The 22,811-nt window shown below is 43.2% G+C and overlaps 1 protein-coding gene across 1 annotated transcript in view; it reads right to left on the bottom strand.

The window, feature by feature from the left end:
• Window positions 1-22,811, bottom strand: part of EPB41L4B (erythrocyte membrane protein band 4.1 like 4B) — a 119,340-nt gene that overhangs the window by 38,273 nt on the left and 58,256 nt on the right. Inside the window, exon 2 of the mRNA XM_044452495.1 lies at window positions 9,707-9,811. Within this exon, the coding sequence (XP_044308430.1) occupies window positions 9,707-9,811 (105 nt within the window). The remainder of the gene's footprint in view (window positions 1-9,706; window positions 9,812-22,811) is intronic.

The following is a 22,811-nucleotide window of genomic DNA, read 5'->3' as shown; positions in this document are numbered from 1 at the left end:
TAAGATGGAGAAGCTCTATACAGTCAGTAAAAACTAGACCAGGAGCTGACTGTGGCTCAGATCATGAGCTTCTTGTTGTAAAATTTAGGCTTAAATTGAAGAAAGTAGGGAAAAGTACTAGGCTACTCAGGCATGACCTAAATCATATCCCTGATGAATATACAGTAGAGGTGACAGATATAAGGAATTAGGTCTGATAGACAGAGTGCCTGAAGAACTTTGGACAGAAGTTTGCAACGTTGTACAAGAGGCAGCAACTAAAACCATCCCAAAGAAAAAGAAATGCAAGAAAGCAAAATGGCTGTCTAAGGAAGTTTTACAAATAGCTGAGGAAAGAAGTGAAGCGAAAGGCAAGGGAGAAGGAGAAAGATACACCCAATTGAATGCGGAATTCCAGAGAATAGCTAGAAGAGATAAGAATGCCTTCTTCAATGAACAGTGTAAAGAAAGAGAAGAAAACAATAGAATGGGGAGGACCAGAGATCTCTTCAAGAAAATTGGAGATATGAAGGAAACATTTCATGCAAAGATGGGCCTGGTAAAGGACCAAAATAGCAGGGACCTCACAGAGGCAGAGGAGATTAAGAAGAGGTGGCAAGATTACACAGAAGAACTATACATGAAAGAGCTTAATGTCCCTGATAACCACTAAAGGGTGGTCACTGACATCGAGCCAGACATCCTGGAATGTGAAGTCAAATGGGCCTTAGGAAGCCTGAGCAACAACAAAGCTAGTGGAGGCAACAGTATTCCAGCTGAGGTATCCAAAATCCTAAAAGATGGTGCAATTTAAGTGTTACACTCAATATGCCAGCAAATTTGGAAAACTCAACAGTGGCCACAGGATTGGAAAGGTCAGTTTTCATTTCAATTCCAAAGAAGGGCAATGCCAAAGAATGTTCAAACTACCACACCATTGCAGTCATTTCACATGCTAGCAAAGTTATGCTCAAAATCCTACATCTAGTCCACTTTTTGCTAATTTGCTTACCAGAGTGTCATGTGCCACTATGTTGAAAGCTTTGCAAAAGTCCATGTAGACTATGTCAACAGTGTCCCCTTTGTCCATTTGTGAGGTTACCCACTCTAAAAATGAAATTAAATTAGTCTGACAGGATCTATTTTTGGTAAATCCATGCTGGCTTCTATTAATCACTGAATTTTCTTCCGTAGACTGTTTTTTTTTTTAATCAATAGGTCATTGCCTCTCCTTTCATCGCCTCTCCTTTCATAACTCTCTCTCAATCTTATCCTTAAACAGTGTAAGGATAATAAATGAGTAGTTTTTTTGATTAGTTTTGTGAGTTTTTGACTAGAAAATGCCAAGACTGAAAAACAAATGTTAATTTAGGCACATGTTTTTTATGTTCCATCTTTGTAATGACATTCATCAACATTATAAGTAACAAGATAAGGGAATAATATGGAGGAAACCAGGTCAAGGTTTGGAAACAATGCTTTGAGAACAAAACAGCAAAACTGACTAAATCTCTCTGTATGTACCAGCAGCACAGATCATCATTGCACTAGGCCTTCAGAAAGCAAACCTTGACAGGGCACAATGGAAACAAGCAAAGACTTAGCCATCTCCTCTTAACCCCAGACGACTTTAGTAAATCTGAAGTAATTCCTAATAGCCCAACACAAGTGAATTGGAAACAAGCTTCCCAGGCTTTCTGGAATACTCAGAAACTCACAGCTCAGTTTGCTCATCCCCTTTAAATAAATAAAGTTTTACTGTGGTCTTGGAGCCAGGAACGACATGTGATAACACCCCTAAGTGGCCTGAGAAATATGTGCAGGCCTAGTCTTATCAAATGAGACTGTGTAGTTGTTAGCCACAAATTCATGTCTGACCCGTTGCGACCCCATGGACAACATTCCTGCAGGCCTTCCTGTCCTCCACCATCCCCCGGAGTCCACTTAAGCTCACACTAACTACATCAGTGACTCCATCTACTAACCTCATTCTCCGCTGTCCCCTTCTTCTTTTGCCATCAATTGTTCCCAGCATTAGGCTCTTCTCCAGTGAGTCCATCCTTCTCATTAGGTGGCCAAAGTATTTAAGTTTCATCTTCAGTATCTGGCCTTCGAAACAGCAGTCAGGGTTGATCTCCTCTAAGACTGACTACTTTGATTTCCTTGCGGTCCAAGGGACTCCCAGGAGTCTTCTCCAGCACCACAATTCAAAGGCCTCAATTCTTTGGTGCTCAGCCTTCCTTATGGTCCAGCTTTCACAGCCATACATTGCAACTGGGAAAACCATAGCCTTGACTATATGCACTTTTGTTAGCAGGGTGATGTCTCTGCTTTTTAGTATGCTGTCTAGATTTGCCATAGCTTTCGTCCCAAGGAGCAAGCGTCTTTTAATTGATTGGCTGCAGTCCCCATCTGCGGTGATCTTGGAGCCCAGGAAAATAAAATCTGTCACTACCTCCATTTCTTCCCCATCTATCTGCCAGAAAGTGATAGGACCAGATGCCATGATCTTAGTTTTCTTAATGTTGAATTTCAAGCCAACTTTTGCAGTCTCTTCTTTCACCCGCATCAAGAGGCTCTTTAGTTTTTCTTCACTTTTTGCCATTCGAGTGGCATTATCTGCATATCTGAGGTTGTTGATATTTCTCCTGGCAATCTTAATTCCAACTTGTGATTCATCTAGCCAGGCCTTTTGCATGATGTACTCTGCATATAAGTTAAATAGGCAGGGTGACAGTATACAGCCTTGCCAAACTCCTTTCTCAATTTTGAACCAATCAGTGGTTCCACGTTCAGTTCTCACTGTTGCTTCTTGACCCACATATAGGTTTCTCAAGAGACAAATAAGATGGTCTGGGACTCCAGTCTCTTTAAGAACTTACCACAATTCGTTGTGATCCACACAATCAAAGACTTCAGCATAGTCAATGAAGCAGAAGTAGATGTTTTTCTGGAACTCCCTAGCTTTCTCCATGATCCAGCGTATGTTGGCAATTTTTATCTCTAGTTCCTCTGCCTCTTCGAAATCCTGCCTGCACTTCTGGTGGTGCTTGGTCCACATACTGCTGGAGCCTAGCTTGTAGGATTTTGAGCATAACTTTGCTAGCATGTGAAATGAGTGCAATGGTGCGGTAGTTTGAACATTCTTTGACATTGCCCTTCTTTGGAATTGGAATGAAAACTGACCTTTTCCGATCCTGTGGCCACTGCTGAGTTTTCCAAATTTGCTGGCATATGGTTATCAGGGACATTAGGCTCTTTCTTGTATAGTTCTTCTGTGTAGTTCTTCAGGCACTCTGTCTATCAGATCGAATTCCTTAAATCTATTTGTCACCTCTTCTGTATATTCATCAGGGATATGATTTAAGTCATACCTGAGTGGCCTAGTGTTTTTCCCTACTTTCTTCAATTTAAGGCTAAATTTTGCAACAAGATGTTCATGATCTGAGCCACAGTCAGCTCCTGGTCTAGTTTTTCTGACTGTATAGAGCTTCTCCATCTTTGGCTGCAGAGCACATAGTCAATCTGATTTCTGTGTTGACCATCTGGTGATGCCCATGTGTAGAGTCATCTCTTGCGTTGTTGGAAAAGAGTGTTTACTATGACCAGCGTGTTCTCTTGACAAAATTCTACCAGGCTGTGCCCTGCTTCGTTTTGTATTCCAAGGGCAAACTTGCCTGTTATTCTGGTTATCTTTTGGCCTCCTACTTTAGCATTCCAATCCACCATGATGATAAGGACATCATTTTTGGTGTTAATTCTAGAAGGTGTTGTAGGCCTTCATAGAATTGGTCAACTTCAGCCTCTTTAGCACCAGCGGTTGGGGCACAGACTTGGACTACTGTGATGTTGAATGGTTTGTCTTGGATTCGAATTGAGATCATTCTGTCATTTTGGAGATTGTACCCCAGTACTGCTTTTCCTATTCTTTTATTGACTATGAAGGCTACTCCATTTCTTCTGAAGGATTCTTGCCCACAGTAGTATACCTGATGGTCATCTGAATTAAATTCACCCATTCCTGTCCATTTCAGTTCACTGATTCCTAAGATGTCGATGTTCAGTCTTGTCATCTCTTGTTTGATCATGTCCAACTTGCCTTGACTCATAGATCTTAAGAGCATTCCAGGTTCCTATGGAGGATAGATCTTTACAGCATTGGACTCTCCTTTCACCACCAGATACCCCCGCAACTGAGTGTCCTTTCAGCTTTGACCCAGGCACTTCATTCTTCCTGGCACTACTAGTACTCGCCCTCTGCTCTTCCCCAGTAGCACATTGGACACCTTCCGACCTGAAGGGCTCATCTTCCGGCGTCATATCTTTTTGCCTTTTGGTACTCTCCATGGGATTTTCATGGCAAGGATACTTGAGTGGGTTGCCATTTCCTTCTCTAGTGGATCGACCTTTGTCAGAGATCTGTGCTATAACCTGTCCATCTTGGGTGGCCCTGCACAGCATAGCTCATGGCTTCATTGAGGTACACAAGCCCCTTCGCCATGACAAGGCAGTGATCCATGCAGGGGCTCCTACACTAGAGACATGCAAAAAAAAAACTGGATAGTCATCTGAGTGGAATCATGTGAGTTGGTGTCCTGCAACAGCAGGGGGTTGGACGTGATGGCCTTCATGGACCCTTCCAACTATAGGTATTCTAAGATTCTATGATATCAATTATAAATGCAATAACTTGAGGTTAAACAGAGCAATATATTAAGAATTAAATGCAGAAGTTACAACAGCCTTCTGGCACCAACCAGTGCTTCCCTCCAGATATTTTGGACTACAATTCTGAGCTCTCTGGACCATAAGCCATGGTGGATGGTGACAGAAGCTGGAAGTCCAAAACATCTGGAGGACACCAGGCCAGGGAGACTAATTTACAACATGAGAATCAGTCAGCAATGGAATTAATCAGCTGGATCCTTTGTACCAGCCTTTGCCAATCTGTTGTCATCCAGATATGCTGGACTTTAAATCCTATCATGCCCAGTCACCATGGTCATAATGGGAGTCCAACACATTTGGAGGGTATCAGGTTGGAGAAAAAGTTCTGTACTTCAGCTCACACTGTGCAATTTTTGCATTATGTCGGCTGTTGTACAAAGTCCAAGGAACCAATGGTCGTATTGCTAAAAATACTACATAGCTAAAAATTAAAAATAAATAACAATTCATTGGAATAATGTGATGCTCTACAGCTTACACCTACACTTTATTTATTTATTTATTTATTTATTTATTTATTTATTTATTTATTTAGAAAATGTTAGGCCGCCCCATTCGCCGAAGCCTCGGGGCGGCTTACAAATAAATAAATTAAAATACATAAATAACAATATAAAATACACGTAACTGTATAAAATAAAATAACTTAACTACATTGTTCCTTTAAAGCAGCGGTCCCCAACCTTTTGACACCAGGGACCGGTTTTGTGGAAAACAACTTTTTGATGGACTGGGGGGAAAGTTTTGGGATTATTCAAGTGCATTACATTTATTTTGCACGTTATTTCTATTATTACTATGTTGTATTATATAATGAAATAATTGTACAACTCGCTGTAATGCAGAATCAGTGGAAGCCTCCCCCTGAATTGCAGCCCTACAGCCCAGCCCTTACCTGCTTCCCAGTTCCCCCACTGCGCTCGCTCGCTCGCTCGCTCTCTCACACACACACACACCCACCCACCCACACCAGCTCCTCCATATCACTTGACCCCTGGCTTTGCTGCTGCTGCCACTCCCTCCTACTTTTGAGGCCCAATACCCAAAAGGGTGCTAATGATAATCTGTATTTGCAGCCACTCCCCAGTGGTGATGCTAGTGCTGGAGAGCAACTGCAAATACAGATGAAATTTTGCTCACTTGCCTGTTGCTCACCTCCTGCTGTGCAGCCCGGTTCCTAACAGGCCACAGACTGGTACTGGCCCACGGCCCAGGGGTTGGGGATCCCTGGTTTAAAGTACAAACTTGGGAATCAACATATTTTTGTGAGGCATGCTGCAGACAGGTTTTTACTCGTCTATCATTTTACTTGGGATGAAAGAAAATGATGTTGTGAGGAAACCTCCTAATACCAATCTTGGTTACAATATTATACTCACTGAACTCAACAGTCCACCACAGGAGTGTGCTGTTAGTCTGTCACTCTTGCAGCTGGAGACAGTCCAGGTAATAATGTGCCTCACCTTCCTAGTGGCTAATCCATATTTCCTACCATCTAAAACAGCAGTAAGTAGACTTCTAGAACCTTCTTTCCGCACAACTAATATAGAAGCTAGCTTCAACACACCCTTCCTTTGCTAAGTAGACTCCTTTCACAAAACCATTGATGTCATTCACCATTGATGTAGTGGAGCACGGTTCCAAGGGCACAAAGTACCAGCAGTGTTATTGACCAGGATACTGACATCATCTGTCCCTCCCCTCAGATTTCTGTGCTCCTTCAGCATGGTATTTTTGGAAGCGACAAAATCCAACCAGATCTTTTGTACACCAATTATTCCAAGCTGCTGGACAATTTCCAGTGAATCCCAATCATGTGTGTTTCACACATACTTTTGTGTGTTCTAACATCTTTTAAGCCACAGCCACCACCTTCCTTGAATACATAATGACATAATTCTAACAAATGGAATATTTGCATCAGGAGTTTTAACTCTTGAACTAAGTGCAACAGGCACTCTACTACCAGTATTTTTGAGATTCTCCAAGCTGTCAACTTGTGGAAGCAGAGAGTGTTTCAGCTGTGAAGGCATGAAGAACCCAAAAGGCAAATGCACTGGCTACTTAAGTTGTCTCCATTTGTGGTGTTGAAGGTGCCACTCCTCAAACTAGGCTTGTTACAGGGCAGAGTTTTAATGTTATCAACAGGGCGATCTTTTGCTATCCAGTCCTTATTGTTGCAGCATCATTTTTACCCTTCCCCTTCTGTAACACTTCTATCAAAACTCTCTATAACCTGATCAGAGGTGACAATTGAAAAGCAAACATGCATTGGTGGGAAAAGCTCTGGGAGCCTTTTTGCCGACCAATCACTTCATAGCTATCATTATCATTGCAAGGAACCTGAGAGGATCAGATGGAAGCACTACACCAGTTGCTAGACCCCAGGTTTCCTTCCTTCCAGAAAGTGAGGTTAGGGCCTTAGGGCCTTGTCTGCAACATCACAGCAAATTCTGGAGATGTTTAAAGCACCTCCAAAGCTTGGTGAAACAGTGGGAGCAAGTTTCCACCCACTTCCCACCTCCAAATTGGGTAAGCAGGGTCTCCCAGGTTATGTCCATGTGAGATGATAGGACAGATGACTTCCCAAGGACAAAAGCAGTTACAAAGGCCTTATAAAGACTAGAGTCTATCAGGTTAGCCATGCTGTAAAGGTTGTTGAGTTGCCAGCAGCTGTAAGATTCATACTTGTTTTTAAATACAAGGGTCCAAAATAGTTCCCAACACTCTTTCAAGAGAGTTACTAGGCACATGGATGAATAAAGATGTACATTATTTGCCTTGTATTGGACAACTCATACTAGATTGGAAGTTTCTCCTCTGGTACCCTGCCTGGTATCATGTTAGTTCTGCTTGAGCAATAAATAACTGCCTCTAATGTGCAAGTATCCACACCCCAAAGGCTTCTGGCATTGTCACTGAAGTAAGGAGAGAACTTGCAACAAAAAGGCAATCTGCCATACTCACTCCTCTAAGGTGAACAGGGAAGAGCTTCTGAAGCACTATATGACTGTGGAGGGGAAGGACAAACGTGCCCCCATGCAACCTTTCAGGAACCATCCATTGATGATCAAACCTGCAGGCAGGCGCTTAACTCCAGGATCTTAACAAAAAGGGCTCTGGAACAGCTCTGGGGACTGAGCATCTACTCTACAGGCTTTTACAGAACAGTTCACTGACTAAAATCCAGCCCGAGGCAAAAGTCATTGGAAGCTCTTATTCACCAGATGGCACTTTGCTAGCTACCTAAGCAAGAGAATTTTCCTCAGCCCATTACATACTAGAAAGAAACATACGCACAATGACCATATACACAGTGAACATTTCCTCACAAATAACAGGCTGAGCTGAAGAAGAGACTGAAGGATAAAACAGGCCTAAATGCCACTTCCTTTATAGTTATTTCATATGATTAGTACTATAATTTAAATATAATAATATATATGACACTGGAAGACCACATTCTCCCCTTTGAGCCTGTTTGTGTTTTAAGATGCTCAGCAGAGGCCTTTCTTGCTGTCCTGCCAATGCTGGAGGCATATTTGGCAAGAACATAAGAGGAGGCTGTCTTGGTGGTTACTCTCAGCCTCTGGAACCCTCTGTCAAGGGAAGCAAGGTCATCTCCAACTTTGTTGTCCTGCCATCAAGCAAAGATTTTTATTCAGGCAAGCTTTTGATGTTAAGCTGCTTTGTTTGAACCATGTTTTAACTCGTGGGTGCTGCCTCCTTACTTGTTTTTCACTGAAGTGTTTTTAACTTTTGTGTTTCAGTTGATGTGACTGTTTTGATTATGTAAGATTTTAGCAGTAGCAACAACAATACATAGAAACACAGAAAAAAAAGCGAGTCCGAAGGGGTCTCCTGGGCCATCTAGTCTGACCTCCGGCACCAGCCGGCTCCACTCACGACATGCCCACCATGTGGACGTCCAGCCTATCCTTGAACACTCGCACCAATGGGGCCTCAACCACCTCCCGGGGAAGCCCATTCCACACCCTCGGGGTCCTGACTGTCAGGAAGTGCTTCCTGGCATCCAAATGGAACCTTGGCTCCCTGAGCTTTGCTCCGTTGGAGCGCATTCTGCCTTCCTCTGCAGGGGAGAACAGGTCTCTACCCATCTCCATGTGACATCCCCTCACATACCTGTATGTTGCCAACATATCCAATTAGAAGAGTGTGGTAATTAGATCTTAAAAGAATGTTCCACGCACCCAAGGTTACGGTGACTGAGCAGAGATAACTATATGTTAAATATGGGGTTTCAGATGAAAGGATTTGCTCTTTATTTGTGTATATAGCAGATTAACAGTGAGTCAGTTATTGCCACCATCTTTTCACAAATCCCATAAAAGAAGAAAATTTTCTGAGAGTTCTAGTTCCCCAGAATATACGTGCCTAACCATTAAATGCTTCCTTCTGATAAATGGATTTCCCCACTATAGATACTGCCGACTGAAACAAATATGGCTAGAGACAAAAATTATTAAAAACTTGATGCTTCAGCCAGACAGCCAAGACAGAAAACATTTCTGGAGCATCTCACACCTTTTCTCAATAGAATGCAGCCAGGCAGTGGAAAACTTTCTCTTGGCTTTCACTAAAATATTTTTTACAAGTGTAATAGAGGGCCACAACAAAGAATCAAAGGCACACTGATTTCAGCTAAGCAATTTGGGGTGCTAATTGTCTATGCTGTAAAAGGTCTTAATAGGCGTGTTAAATAAATGTAGCTATACATATTCTCCACATTTTTAAAAAAAAGCAAATGCATGCATAATATGTCACATTCAAATTACAGCTAAGCTTCAGAAGGCTTACAGAACAAGGTATCCACTTCATATGTGCACATAGAACATTTTTCAAACTGGTGCCTGTTTTCTGGCTTACTTGGAAACAAAGACCTATCATATAACTTTAAATAAATAAGTTCCTTTTTCAGATGACTGAATATAATCATCCCAACACCACAACTACCACAGTGTAGAAGTCACATACATACCATAACCTGGAATGTATCCATGAACTGTAGACCAAAATAATCTGTTTCCACAAGGTCCAAGTGATAAACAATCTGATCAAACAAATCTTGTCCTTTAGCATGTTTCTGCAAGAAAAAGATAAAAAGAAGAAAATATATTTCATATATCATGCAAACAAATTGCACTACTCAGAAGTCAAAGAGGCTTAATACCTCTCTCTCGAGTTGGAAAGCCTCATTTGTGAATGATTCCCCTTTCTCTCATAGCAATATAAGGGCATCACCATACCAAGGAAGACAGGATAGAACACACCAGGATGCAGCCCTTGCTACACTAGAAGAATGCAGAGTTATCACTGAAGCATCAATATTTCCCAGAAAAGCATGCTACCATTCCTAAACCCAACTATCCTGGCAAAGGAGATGATGGGATTCCAGAAGCTAAAATTAAAGGAGATGTTCTGCAAGTGAAAGAAAGATGTCTGATCATTGCTCCAGGAGTTGCTCAAGAAACATACCCAAATCCTTTTCAAGTTTAAGAGTGAAGTGCACATTCCACTTTAAGATACAAGTGCATTCCAGGTATCAACAGTATGGAAGACAGATAGTTACAGAGTATGAATTGGATTTCTGAAAATATACATTTTCAAAGATCTTCTACAATACAAGCCTGCAAGATTCTGTGTATAGTTGGGATAAAATTCTGTGTATAGTTGGGATCTATCCGTGTCATAACACATTTCATTATTTCAACATACAGCTGAGAAATGAACTAATATTTTCATACCTGGGTACCACTTTTGGCCTATTGTAAATTACACACTCCCCACTACACCACCAATGACCAGGACACTGTCCCCCTCAATATGCACCAATACCATCTTCTGTGCACAGCTTTGATTTGGTGAAACACATAATGTCCTCAAGCCAAAAAAGACTTTGGAACTGGAGATTATGCACACACAAATGAAACATGAGAAAACTAGCATGTTAAGAAAGCAGCTAACTTAAAACATTTCTTTCCTGATATAAGTTTTTCTACACAAAGCGAATTGTTTAATGTGGAGGAACATTCATTCATGGTAGGCCTGCAACTGCATTCTAAAGTATCACACTTTTAAAGGTTGTTACATGCACATGCAAAGAGAAAGCAAGACTATTTAACAAGACTGTAAAAATGATATTTAATTATGAAAAAAGGATGTTAAGCACACATTTTTGAAGAAGAACAAAGGAGCCAGTTAAATCAACTGCAACAGTATGTTTTAAGCTGGTCTCTAGAAACAGGTCAGGCATCACAGTTTTTTTTTTAATCAGTTCATGGGACTTTTAGGTAGTGCATACCAAAGGACAAAGGGAGTGGTTGCTGATTTTCCAGAAAATTCTGAATGTGTATAATTAGCAGTACCAACATAAGCAAGGCTCATAATCTGCATAAAAGTCACTACAGAACGTACACAAACCTGTAAGACAAAACATCAACAGCAGACCTACAGAGAGAACTCAGTGTCATCACAGAGCAACTCTGGCCCCAAGATTAGAAGAAACATAGAAACAGTGTGAGTCAGAAGGGGTCTTCCAGGCCATCTAGTCTGACCCCCAGCTCCAGTCGGCTCCGCTCATAACATGCCAACCATGTGCATGTCTCTCAATTAATTATGATAATGAGAAAGCCATTCACTATGAAAGCACACTGTTCTGACATTATAGTTTTATCAATATCAACAGTACTGAGAATATATATGTGATCTGAATGTTCAAAGCTCATCACAGTCATTATCTCAATAATTCTGAAAGGTCCATTGTAAGATAGGCCATGGTTGTTGCTTTGTTGTTGTAGTTGCGAAGTTGAGTCCGACCCATCGTGACCCCATGGATAACATTCCTCCAGGCCTTCCTGTCCTCCACTATCCCCCGGAGTCCACTTAAGCTCACACCAACTGCTTCAGTGACTCCATCTAGCCACCTCATCCACTGCCGTCCCCTTCTTCTTTTGCCGTCAATTGTTCCCAGCATTAGGCTCTTCTTCAGGGAGTCCTTCCTTCTCATTAGGTGGCCAAAATATTTAAGTTTTATCTTCAGTATCTGGCCTTTGAAAGAGCAGTCAGGGCTGATCTCCTCTAAGACTGACTGCTTTGGTCTCCTTGCCGTCCAAGGGACTCCCAGGAGTCTTCTCCAGCACCACAATTCAAAGGCCTCAATTCTTTGGCGCTCAGCCTTCCTTATGGTCCAGCTTTCACAGCCATACATTGCAACTGGGAAACCATAGCCTTGACTATATGCACTTTTGTTGGCAGGGTGATGTCTCTGCTTTTTAGTATGCTGTCTAGATTTGCCATAGCTTTCGTCCCAAGGAGCCAGAGTCTTTTAATTGATTGGCTGCAGTCCCCATCTGCAGTGATCTTGGAGCTCAGGAAAATAAAAACTGTCACTACCTCCATTTCTTCCCCATCTATCTGCTAGGAAGTGATAGAACCAGATGCCATGATCTTAGTTTTCTTAATGTTGAGTTTCAAGCCAACTTTTGCACTCTCCTGTTTCACCCTCATCAAGAGGCTCTTTAGTTCCTCTTCACTTTCTGCCATTCGAGTGGCATTATCTGCATATCTGAGGTTGATATTGCTCCCGGCAATCTTAATTCCAACTCATGATTCATCTAGCCCTGCCTTTCTCATGATGTGCTCCACATATAAGTTAAATAGGCAGGGTGACAGTATACAACCTTGCCAAACTCCTTTCCCAATTTTGAACCACTCAGTGGTTCCATGTCCAGTTCTCACTGTTGCTTCTTGACCCGCATATAGGTTTCTCAAGAGACAAATAAGATGGTCTAGGACTCCCATCTAAGAACTGCCACAATTTGCTGTGATCCACACAATCAAAGGCTTTAGCATAGTCAATGAAGCAGATGTTTTTCTCGAACTCCCCAGCTTTCTCCATGATCCAGCATATGCTGGCAATTTGATCTCTAGTTCCTCTTCAAAATCCTGCCTGCACTTCTGGTAGTTTTTGGTCCATATACTGCTGGAGCCTAGCTTGTAAGAACTTTGCTAGCATGTGAAATGAGTGCAATGGTGCGGCAGTTTGAACATTCTTTGGCATTGCCCTTCTTTGGGAACAGAATGTAAACTGACCTTTTCCAATTCTGTGGCCAATGTTGAGTTTTTCAAATTTGCTGGCATATTAGGTGTAGCCCTTTAACTGCATCGTCTTCTAGGATTTTGAATAACTCAGTTGGAATATTGTTTCCTCCACTAGCTTTGTTATTGCTCAGACTTCCTAAGGCCCATTTGACTTCACATTCCAGGCTCGAGGTCAGTGACCACCCTTTAGTGGTTATCAGGGACATTAAGTTCTTTCTTGTATAGTAGTTCCGTGTAATATTGCCACCTCCTCTTAATCTCTTCCGCCTCTGGTTAGGTCCCTGCCATTTTGGTCCATGCCCATCTTTGCATGAAACATTCCCTTCATATCTCCAATTTTCTTGAAGAGGTCTCTGGTCCTCCCTATTCTATTGTTTTCTGCTATTTCTTTGCACTGTTCATTTAAGCAGGCGTTCTTATCCCTTCTAGCTATATAGAATATACCTCTACTGTATATTCATCAAGGATATGATTTAGGTCATACCTGAGTGGCCTAGTGCTTTTCCCTACTTTCTTCAATTTAAGTCTAAATTTTGCAACGAGAAGCTCATGATCTGAGCCACAGTCAGCTCCTGGTCTAGTTTTTACTGACTGTATAGAGCTTCTCCATCTTTGGCTGCAGAGCACATAGTCCATCTGATTTCTGTGTTGACCATGTGGTGATGTCCATGTGTAGAGTCGTCTCTTGCGTTGTTGGAAAAGAGTGTTTGCTATGAGGGGCATTCAATATATTCTCGGTATCAGCATGAAGAAAAAGGAATAATAATGTGAAATGTTTATTTTTCAATGTAATCCCCCATAACTTCAATAGACTTACTACATCTAGAAATTAACTTTTCAATTCCCTGGAAAAAAATACCCTTTCTCCTTGTCTAAAAAATGTGCGTTAATTGCCACCTGGAGCTCTTCATCGTCAGAAAATTGCTTTCCACGAAGATCTTTTTTTAAATTTGGGAATAGGTAGTAGTCACTGGGGGCCAGGTCCAGGCTATAGGGTGGGTGGTTTATTTCTTCGAAACCAGTCTTGCACAGCAGCCTTCAAAACACCCACCATGTGAAAGGATGCGTTGTTGTCCCCGCCTTTTTTCTTTAATTGTTTCTCTTAAATTATGCAGAGTGGTTGCGTAAGATACTGCATTTATGGTTTTACCTTTTTTTGTGTACTCGTTCAATAAAATTCCCTTTGAGTCCCAAAATACTATGGCCATGATTTTTCTGGCCGATAGAGTGACTTTGAATTTCTTCGGAGGGTCAGCACCTTTTTTATGCCACTGCATGGACTCCTGCTTACTTTCAGGGTCATAGTGATGAACCCAAGTTTCATCTCCAGTAACAATCTGGTCAAAAATACTCGAGAGCTCTAAAAACTCCCTACAGCACTCAACTCGCACTTGTTTCTGGGGCACTATGAGCATTCGTGGCACCCATCTTGCACAGACCTTGGAAAAGTTAAGATGGTTAACTTTAAGAAATAAGAGAATTTTGTATCTTGAAGGACATGATCTGCAAATGGGTTGGCATGCTTATATGTGGTATGAGAAGGCCAAGTCACATGGCTCTTTTTTAAGTCACTATATTAGAAAATCATTAATGTCGGTGTGGGAAAAGTTAAAGATAAAAATGTATAATAAATTACCAAGACGGCTTTCACCCATGGAAGCTTCTGTGTATCCAAACACATTGAATTTTGAAGGGATTATTTATTTATTTAAAACATTTCTATGCCACCCCCATTGCAACAAAGCCTCGGGGCGGCTCACAAAGAATACATAAATACATACATAATGATAATATAACAATAAAAAAGCCATTTAAAAACCCCCAGTGCATTCTCAGCTAAACATTTTAAAATCCTAATTAATTGAATAATTTAACAATTAAGTTTTAAATAAAAAGGTCGTAGCCTGGCGCCGAAAAACAAATAACGACAGCGCCAGGCAGACCTCTCTGGGGAGCGCATTCCATAGATGGGGTGCCATCGCAGAGAAAGCCCTCCTCCGGGTACTCACCCTCCTAATATCATTCACAGAGGGTTCCCGGAGAAGGGCATCCATTGCTGATCTCAAGGGGCAGGAGGGCATATATGGGCGCAAGCATTCCTTTAGAATATATTATAATATGATAATATATGATGATATTTTGGATAAGGATGGAGGCCTGAAATTAAATCAAGAAATACAAGAACAGGGATCTAATATCTCTTGGTGGCATAAGGTGCAGATATAATCGAGATATGCTAAAGATTGTAAAGCATGGGGTTTTTATAAGGACTTAACAGCGTTTGATCAAGTTTGATTAAATCAGATGAGAAAAGCAGGTTGCTTACCTGTAACTGATGTTCTTCGAGTGGCCACCTGTGCATTCATACATATGGGTGCTGTGCCTGCACAATGCCTAAGGCCGGAAAGATAACCGTTAGCTAACAGTTTTTGGCGGGAAAACTCTGCTCCCCTCCCCTTTGGTACTATATATAGAGCGGAGTGTCTGCCATTTTATCCAGTCTTTGAAAGACCAATCGTTCGCCCCCTTTCGGAAGAGAAGTACGTATAAATTTGTATGGAACCATGAACATTCTGCGTGGTACCCAGAAAAAAATTCCACTCACTGACACTGAGTGGGGCCAGAGGGTGGGTTGTGTGAATGCACAGATGGCCACTCGAAGAACATCAGTTTCAGGTAAGCAACCTGCTTTTCTTCGTCTCTGTGCATCACACATATGGGTGAGTAGCAAGCTTACCAGACTTGGAGAAGGGCAGTGTCATCATTGAAGAACTGCAGAGAGGACAGCTCTACCGAAGAAACAGTCTTGTCTGGCATGCACATCAAGGCAATAATGCCTGGTGAAAGTGCACGGAGCAGCCCAAGTCGCAGCTTTGCAGACGTCTTGAATCAGAACTCCCACGGCAAAGGCCGAAGGAGCTGCTACTGCTCTCGTGGAATGGACCCTCGAAACGACAGGTAAGTCTCTTTTGGCAAGTTTATATGCCAATACAATGGTTTGAACTATCCATTTTGACAGTCTTTGCGACGATATAGGGGATCCTTTGTCATGCTCAGAATATTTAACAAAGAGTCTGTTGGAAAGTCGACGAGATTCCATGCACGATCTATAAAAAGCCAACAACAACGCACATCCGAGTGTGCACAAGGATCTCTTGATCAGGTTCGACGGTGATGGGAAGAAAGCCGGTAGAACAATCTCCTGATTCAAATGAAATGGCGTAGCTACCTTCGGCAAAAAAGTAGAGTCCATTCGGAGAACCACCTTCTCCTTATGAAAGTTCAAATAAGGTGGGTCTACTCTCAATGCACAAAGTTCACTAGCTCTACGCGCTGATGTGACAGCTACAAGAAAGGCTGTCTTCCAGGAAACAAGACGCGGATCGACAGTCGCCAAAGACTCAAAAGGGGGTCTTGTTAGCGCTTGGAGAACAACTGAAAGACTCCAGGTGGGCATGACAGGTCGAATTGAAGGATGGAAGTTCTGCAGTCCTTTAAGGAACCTCCTAATGTGAAAACACCGATGAGCCTCGTATTGCATCACGGAAGTGTGATATCGCTGCTGCATAAACCTTTATAGATGAGGGCTTCAGTCCCAAACGATGTAGCTGTAGAAGAAACTGCAGTATATTTTCAATGGAGGCTGACTCCGGAACGACGGAATGTGATTTGGCGAAAGAGAAAATCAACGCCACTTTGCTGCATAAGACCTTCTAGTTGACCAGAGCAGACCCAAGAATTCTCTGAATGGCTGAATCTAGAGTACTCGATGCTGTAGGAAAATCTATCGGGACCGAGGTTTCAAGCAGCGCCTTGGATTCATGCGTAGAGGTACCGAGTGTCCAAGTAGTCCTCGGTACCAAGTCAGTCTCGTTGGTCAGCGAATTCGCCATGCTGTGAGATTCAGTGAAGCTAAGTCCGGGTGATGGACTGCGCTGAGTTGTTGAGTTATTAAGTGTGGTATCGATGGAAGGTGGCGAAAGGTGTTGTTGGAGATCTGAAGCAGGGTGGAAAACCACGCTTGACGGGGTCACCAAGGTGTGATTAGGATTTCTGTGGCATTGTCATGTATGAACTTCGAAATGACTTTCGTTAACAGAGGAATAGGGGGGAAGGCATAAATTCTGAAGCCGGACCACAGGATCATGAGGGTGTCTCCCAATGTCCCTGGTCCTATGCCCACTCTGGAACAGAATACTTCGCATACTCTGTTCCCGTGGGTGGCAAACAAGTCGATGTCCAGGTATCCCCAGAGTTGACAAAGTTGACTGTAGACCTGTCGATCTAACTCCCACTCGTGAGTTATCAACATGTGTCTGCTCAGAACATTGGCTTCCTCGTTGTCGGTCCCGGCCAGATGGACCGCCAGAAGCGTTATACCCCTCGGGATGCACCATTCCCAAATATCCATGGACAGACGAGCTAGGGCTATGGATTTTGTCCCGCCCTGTTTGTTGATGTAGAACACGACTATACTGTCGGAAGTGATTTGAATAACTTGTTGACAAACAGTGTCCTTGAAGGATCGGAGAGCTTTGAAAATTGCTAAGAGTTCGAGGTAGTTGATATGTCTCGATGCCTCCTGCCAGTTCCAAGTGCCCTGGGACCGAAGTCCCGCACATATGGTGCCCCACCCGATCATCGAAGCGTCGGCATAAAGAGTCAGCATTGGGTGAGGTGTCTGGAACGGAGTACCCACATTTAAATTGTTCAGAACAGTCCACCAAGTCAACATCTGTAGAACAGACTGAGGCAGTCAAACTGGCTTGTCAGATGAATCTCGTTGCGGATGGAAATTCCTGTTGAACCATAGTTGAAGAGGACGTAGTCGGAGCCTGGCATAGGGGACAATGGTTATAGTGGCAGCCATATGACCCAGAAGTTTCCGAATAGAGAGCACTGGAACTATCTTGTTTTGTTGAATCCGATGAATACAGGACCAAAGGCTGTCCTGACGAGCTGGAAGGAGAAAAGCCCTCTCCAGAGTGGAATCAAGACGGGCTCTGATGAAGTCGATCACCTGTGTCGAGATAAAGGATGATTTTTGCAGTTAACGCACAGTCCTAAATCATCCAGCAAAGAACAAGTTTTCTTGACGGCTGACAAGAGACCTTCGCGGGTCTGGGAGACTATAAGCCAGTCATCCAGGTAGGGGTAAACTTGGATGCCTTGGAGCTGTAGGTGCGCACAGACTGGGGCCATACATTTCGTAAAGACCCTTGGGGCTGTAGCTAGTCCGAACGGGAGGACACTGAATTCGTAAATGTCAGTCCCAACAGTAAAACGTAGAAGGCATCTATGACCTGGGTGGATCGATATGTGGAAATAGGCATCCTTCAAATCCAGTGAGGCGAACCAATGCCCTCTCCTCAGCAACGGAAGGATATTTTGAAGGGTAGTCATCCGAAATTTCTTCGGTTTAATAAATTTATTGACATTTTGGAGGTCCAAAATTGGACGAAGACTACCATCCCATTTAGGGACTGTAAAATATCTAGAATAGAATCCATGAAGTCCCTCAGAGCTGGAGATCCGTTGGATGGCTCCTTCATGAAGTAGTTGTTGTACTTTGTCCTCCAATACCTGTGAGCGTGGTGTAAGCCAGATCGGGCTCGATGGAGGAACGGTGTCGAATTCTATTCTGTATCCAACCTGAATGAGGGATAGAACCCACCGATCAATGTGATGGGCTCCCAAATGGGGAGTCGGCCTTGCAGTCGCTCCCCAAAAGGGAGAGGGAAAGGTGGGTGTGGAGGAGGAGGAGAGGTTCGTCCGCCCCATCAGCGCTGGCACTTCTCACTGTTGAACCGACAATGGCCTTGTTGAAAGCGTTGTTGAGGTTGCTGCCTCCTGCACTATTGCCATTGGTGATACTGTTTCTGGGGGTGCTGGTACTGATAGGATGGGCGCAACCAAGTCCACTTACGTTTTTGCTGAGCTGGAAGCTCCATCTGTCTGGCCATCATGTGGGGCTTATGAATGGACTTGAGCTTGTGGTCCATTTGCGAGTGAAAAAGTCCCGAGCCGTCAAAGGGCATTTCTTTGATGCACCTCTTCATCTCGTCAGGAAAGTTACAATTTCTCAGCCAGGCATGCCTCTGCAGCAAAACGGCACTGACTAGGGCTCTCGAATCAGTGTCCACATGGTGGTGGGCTGTTGACAATTGTTGAATTGCCATCTGCATACCCTCCTTGATGAAGGTCCTGGCCAAATCCTGCTGTTGTTCTGGCAGGGTCACAACAATGTTGTTCAGTCTTTGCATGATAAAAAATTGCTACCTGGCAAGGGTGGATTCATAATTGGACATACGAAGGCTGAGTCCAGCGACCGCGTAGACCCGGCGTGCCAGGGTATCAACTTTTCTCCCCTCTGTCCCGAGGAGTGGTATGTCCCCTAGATTCCCTGCCTTGGGATGACTCCACAACAATGGAGTTTGGTTTAGGATGGTGTAACAAGAAGGGTATGTCGCTCTCCTGAACACGGTACATGGATTCATATCACCATACGGTGGGTTGTGGCTGTGAAGGCAGATCCCATGGCTGGGTCATTGCCTGCCACAGAGTTGTAATTAGTGGCAAGACAATCGCAGGCGACTGCTCTCCCCTCACAATGTCATAGAACTTGTCAGTGCTTGGATCAGGCTGGTGGTGTGCCTCGATCTCGAGCGACCGAACAAGTCTAGACATGAGCTTTCCGAAGGAGATATGCGGTTCCTCAGGAGATGATGGGCCCTGGGATGTTATTGCCACATCGGGAGAGGTGGAGTCCACCTCGGAGCCAGAGTCGGGTTCAAGATGGTACGGTTCCAACAAGGAGGTCCCCGGTGAAGTCGGGCACTCTGGTTCCATGCATCTCGAAGTCGATGGAGCTTCCCTGTGCACGGAGGGTGACGAATGGTCCGTTGGCTGCGCATGGAAGCCAAAGGAGTGGTAGTCTCCCCAGCCCAATGGATAATCGTAGTAGGGCTGGAACCATTCATCCTCACGACGTTCATCCATACAGATACGGTACCACGGTGGAGAGGCGGAAGACCGGTCCCTGACTCTGGCTGGAGGCATAGGTGTTGGCAAGCGAGCCATTGGGGGACAGTCTTGAATCTCTCCATAATGGACTCATGTTGTGGCTCCTCAGGTTGGTCAAAAGGCTGCCTGTTGGGAAGCAGGTTGTTCCAGAGATCCCAGTGGAGTGACCTGCATTGCCACCTGCAGCATCGGTACCGATGGTGTTGGTACCGACACAGCCATCGAGATCGATGGGGCTGATGAACCCGAGTCCCAGTGCCTCTTTGGCTTATGAGCCGGTTTGGCCGACTTATCCTTCTTCACTTTCTTATGGGAAGAAGAATGATCCAACCTGCCATGCTTTCTTTTCTCCCACTGTTTACATGGGGGAGAAAGAGATCGTTGGGCTCCAGATGGTGAGGTCCCATCATCTGATGGGTGCGGCTGAGGCATGGGCGGTGTGGCCACAGGGCCTTGCCCAGGCGTGGTCAAGGCAGTAGCTGGGTGTTGGCTAGAAGTAGCCAAGGCAGAAGCCAGGCGTTTGGCGGGCGGAGTCGGAGCAGGCCCAGATTTTGCAGTGAGTTGGTCCGACTGCATTAATACTTGATCCCAGAGGAGTTTTCTCAAGCAATTCTCCCTGTTCTTGTGGGCCTGTTTGGTGAATGCGAGGCAATGGCAGCATTTATCTGTTCTGTGCCCCTCGCTGAGGCAAAGGAGGCACAAATCATGAGGGTCCACTGGGGACATTTTGGACCCACATTCTGCACATTTGCGGAAAGCCACTCGCTGTGCCATTGAAGAAAAAGAAGAAATAGGGGATAGTAAAGAGGGAAAAGATAATATTTTTGGTTTTGTTTTGTTTTTTTAGAAAAGCGGAAAAAGAGATATAACAAGGGAAAAAACAACTTGGAGTAATAACAGTAAGGAACAATAAGAACGATAAGATCAAGAACAATACGGTAGTCAGAGTCGAACAGGCACAAGACACAGCGAACGGTGGTCGCAAAAGACTGGAGAAAATGGCGGACACTCCGCTCTATATATAGTACTGAGGGGGAGGGGAGCGGCGTTTTCCCGCCAAAAACCATTAGCTGACTAATCTTTCCGGCCTTAGGCATTGCACAGGCGCAGCACCCATATATGTGATGCACAGAGGCCACGACGAAGAAAATGATTAAAAGGTTATATGACTTCTTACTTGACAGGAAAATGGAAGATGAACAGGTTAAGGAAACTATGATAACATGAACACAAAATTTTGGATATACTATTGAATTAGAAAAGTGGCAAAAGCTGTGGGAGAGAAATATTAAGGTAACATTAGCAACTTCGTATAAAGCAGGGGTCTCAAACTCAACTTACCTGGGGGCCACTGGAAGTAGAGTCTGGGTGAGGCTGGGCCGCATCAAGTATTCCACCACCACGGTGGTGGTGGACCGCTCATCCCGCGTCACTCCCAGAGGCCGGCCCAGGTGCCGCCGGTGCTTTGAAGGCCGCAGGGCCCCTCCCCTGTGTCCCGCCCGTCCCGGCAATTGGCCTGCGGGCAGCGAGTTTGAGACCCCTGGTATAAAGAAAACTTATATAAAATGTTTTATAGATGGTATCTGTCACCAAATAGATTAGCTGTTTCCAAATATGTCAAATGGATGTTGGAAATGCAAACATAAATTCGGTACTTTTTTATATATATTTTATTAAAATTTTTAAACTAACACTAAAAAAAAAAAATCAAACATCACGAACATTGCATTCACTGGGTCAACCTCCTACTACATATTGTTTAAAATTCTAATATCAAATTCAAGTTAATTTGTCATAGTTTGAAAAACTTATCTAAATTAATGCCAAGTCCTGTTTCTCCAGCCAATTATAAAAAGAGTCCCAAGTTCGATAGGAAATCAGTATCCTCTTTCTCCTTCAACGATAAACTCAATCTATCCATTTCTGCACAGTCTAAGATCTTTCTTACAATCAATCCATCGGTGGGTAGCTCCTCATTTTTCCAATATTGAGCCAATGCAATCCTCACTGCTGTAATTAGATGCAACATCAAATAGATTTCCTGTCTGTTAACGTCTTCCAGTATGATGCCTAACAAGAAAACTTCGGGTTTAAAAGCAAAGGGTTTTTGTAATATTTCCTCCATCCATCTATGTATTTTAATCCAGTACTTTTTTGCATTATCACAAGTCCACCACATATGATAAAAAGTACCCACTTTATGTTTACATTTCCAACATCTATTTGACATATTTGGAAACATCTTAGCTAATCAACTTGGTGACAAATACCATCTATAGAACATTTTATATAAGTTTTCTTTATACGAAGTTGCTAAGTTACTTTAATGTTTCTTTCCCATAGTTTTTGCCACTTTTCTAGTTCAACATTAAATCCAAAGTTTTGTGCCCATGTTATCATAGTTTCCTTAACCTGTTCCCCTTCCATTTTCCTGTCAAGTAAAAAATCACAAAGTCTTTTAATAATTTTCTCATCTGTTTTAAGCATCACTTGATCAAATTCTGTTAGGTCTCTATAGAACCCCCATGTTTTACAATCCTTGGCATATCTTGATTGCATCTCCACCTTATACCGCCAGGAAATATCAAGTCCCTGTTCTTGTATTTCTTGCTCCAGTTTCAGGCCACCATCCTTATCCAGCATATCGCCATATCTTATGATCTTTTCAAAGTTCAATACATTTGGATATACAAAAGCTTCCATAGGTGAAAGCCATCTTGGTAATTCATTATACAGTTTTAGCTTTAGTTTTTCCCACACTGACATTAAAGATCTTCTAATAAAATGACTCAGAAACGACCCATGTGACTTTTCATACCACATATAAGCATGCTATCCCATCTGCAAGTCATGACCTTCAAGATACAAAATTCTCTTATTTTGCAATGTTACCCATTCTTTTAGCCAAGTTAGAACAGACGCTTGATAATACAACATCCAATCAGGAAGACCAAAACTTC

This window comes from Varanus komodoensis, unplaced genomic scaffold, assembly GCF_004798865.1.
Source record: "Varanus komodoensis strain SLA01 unplaced genomic scaffold, ASM479886v1 scaffold10, whole genome shotgun sequence".
NCBI classification, from domain to species: domain Eukaryota; kingdom Metazoa; phylum Chordata; class Lepidosauria; order Squamata; family Varanidae; genus Varanus; species Varanus komodoensis.
This window is presented reverse-complemented; position numbering and strand designations above follow the sequence as displayed.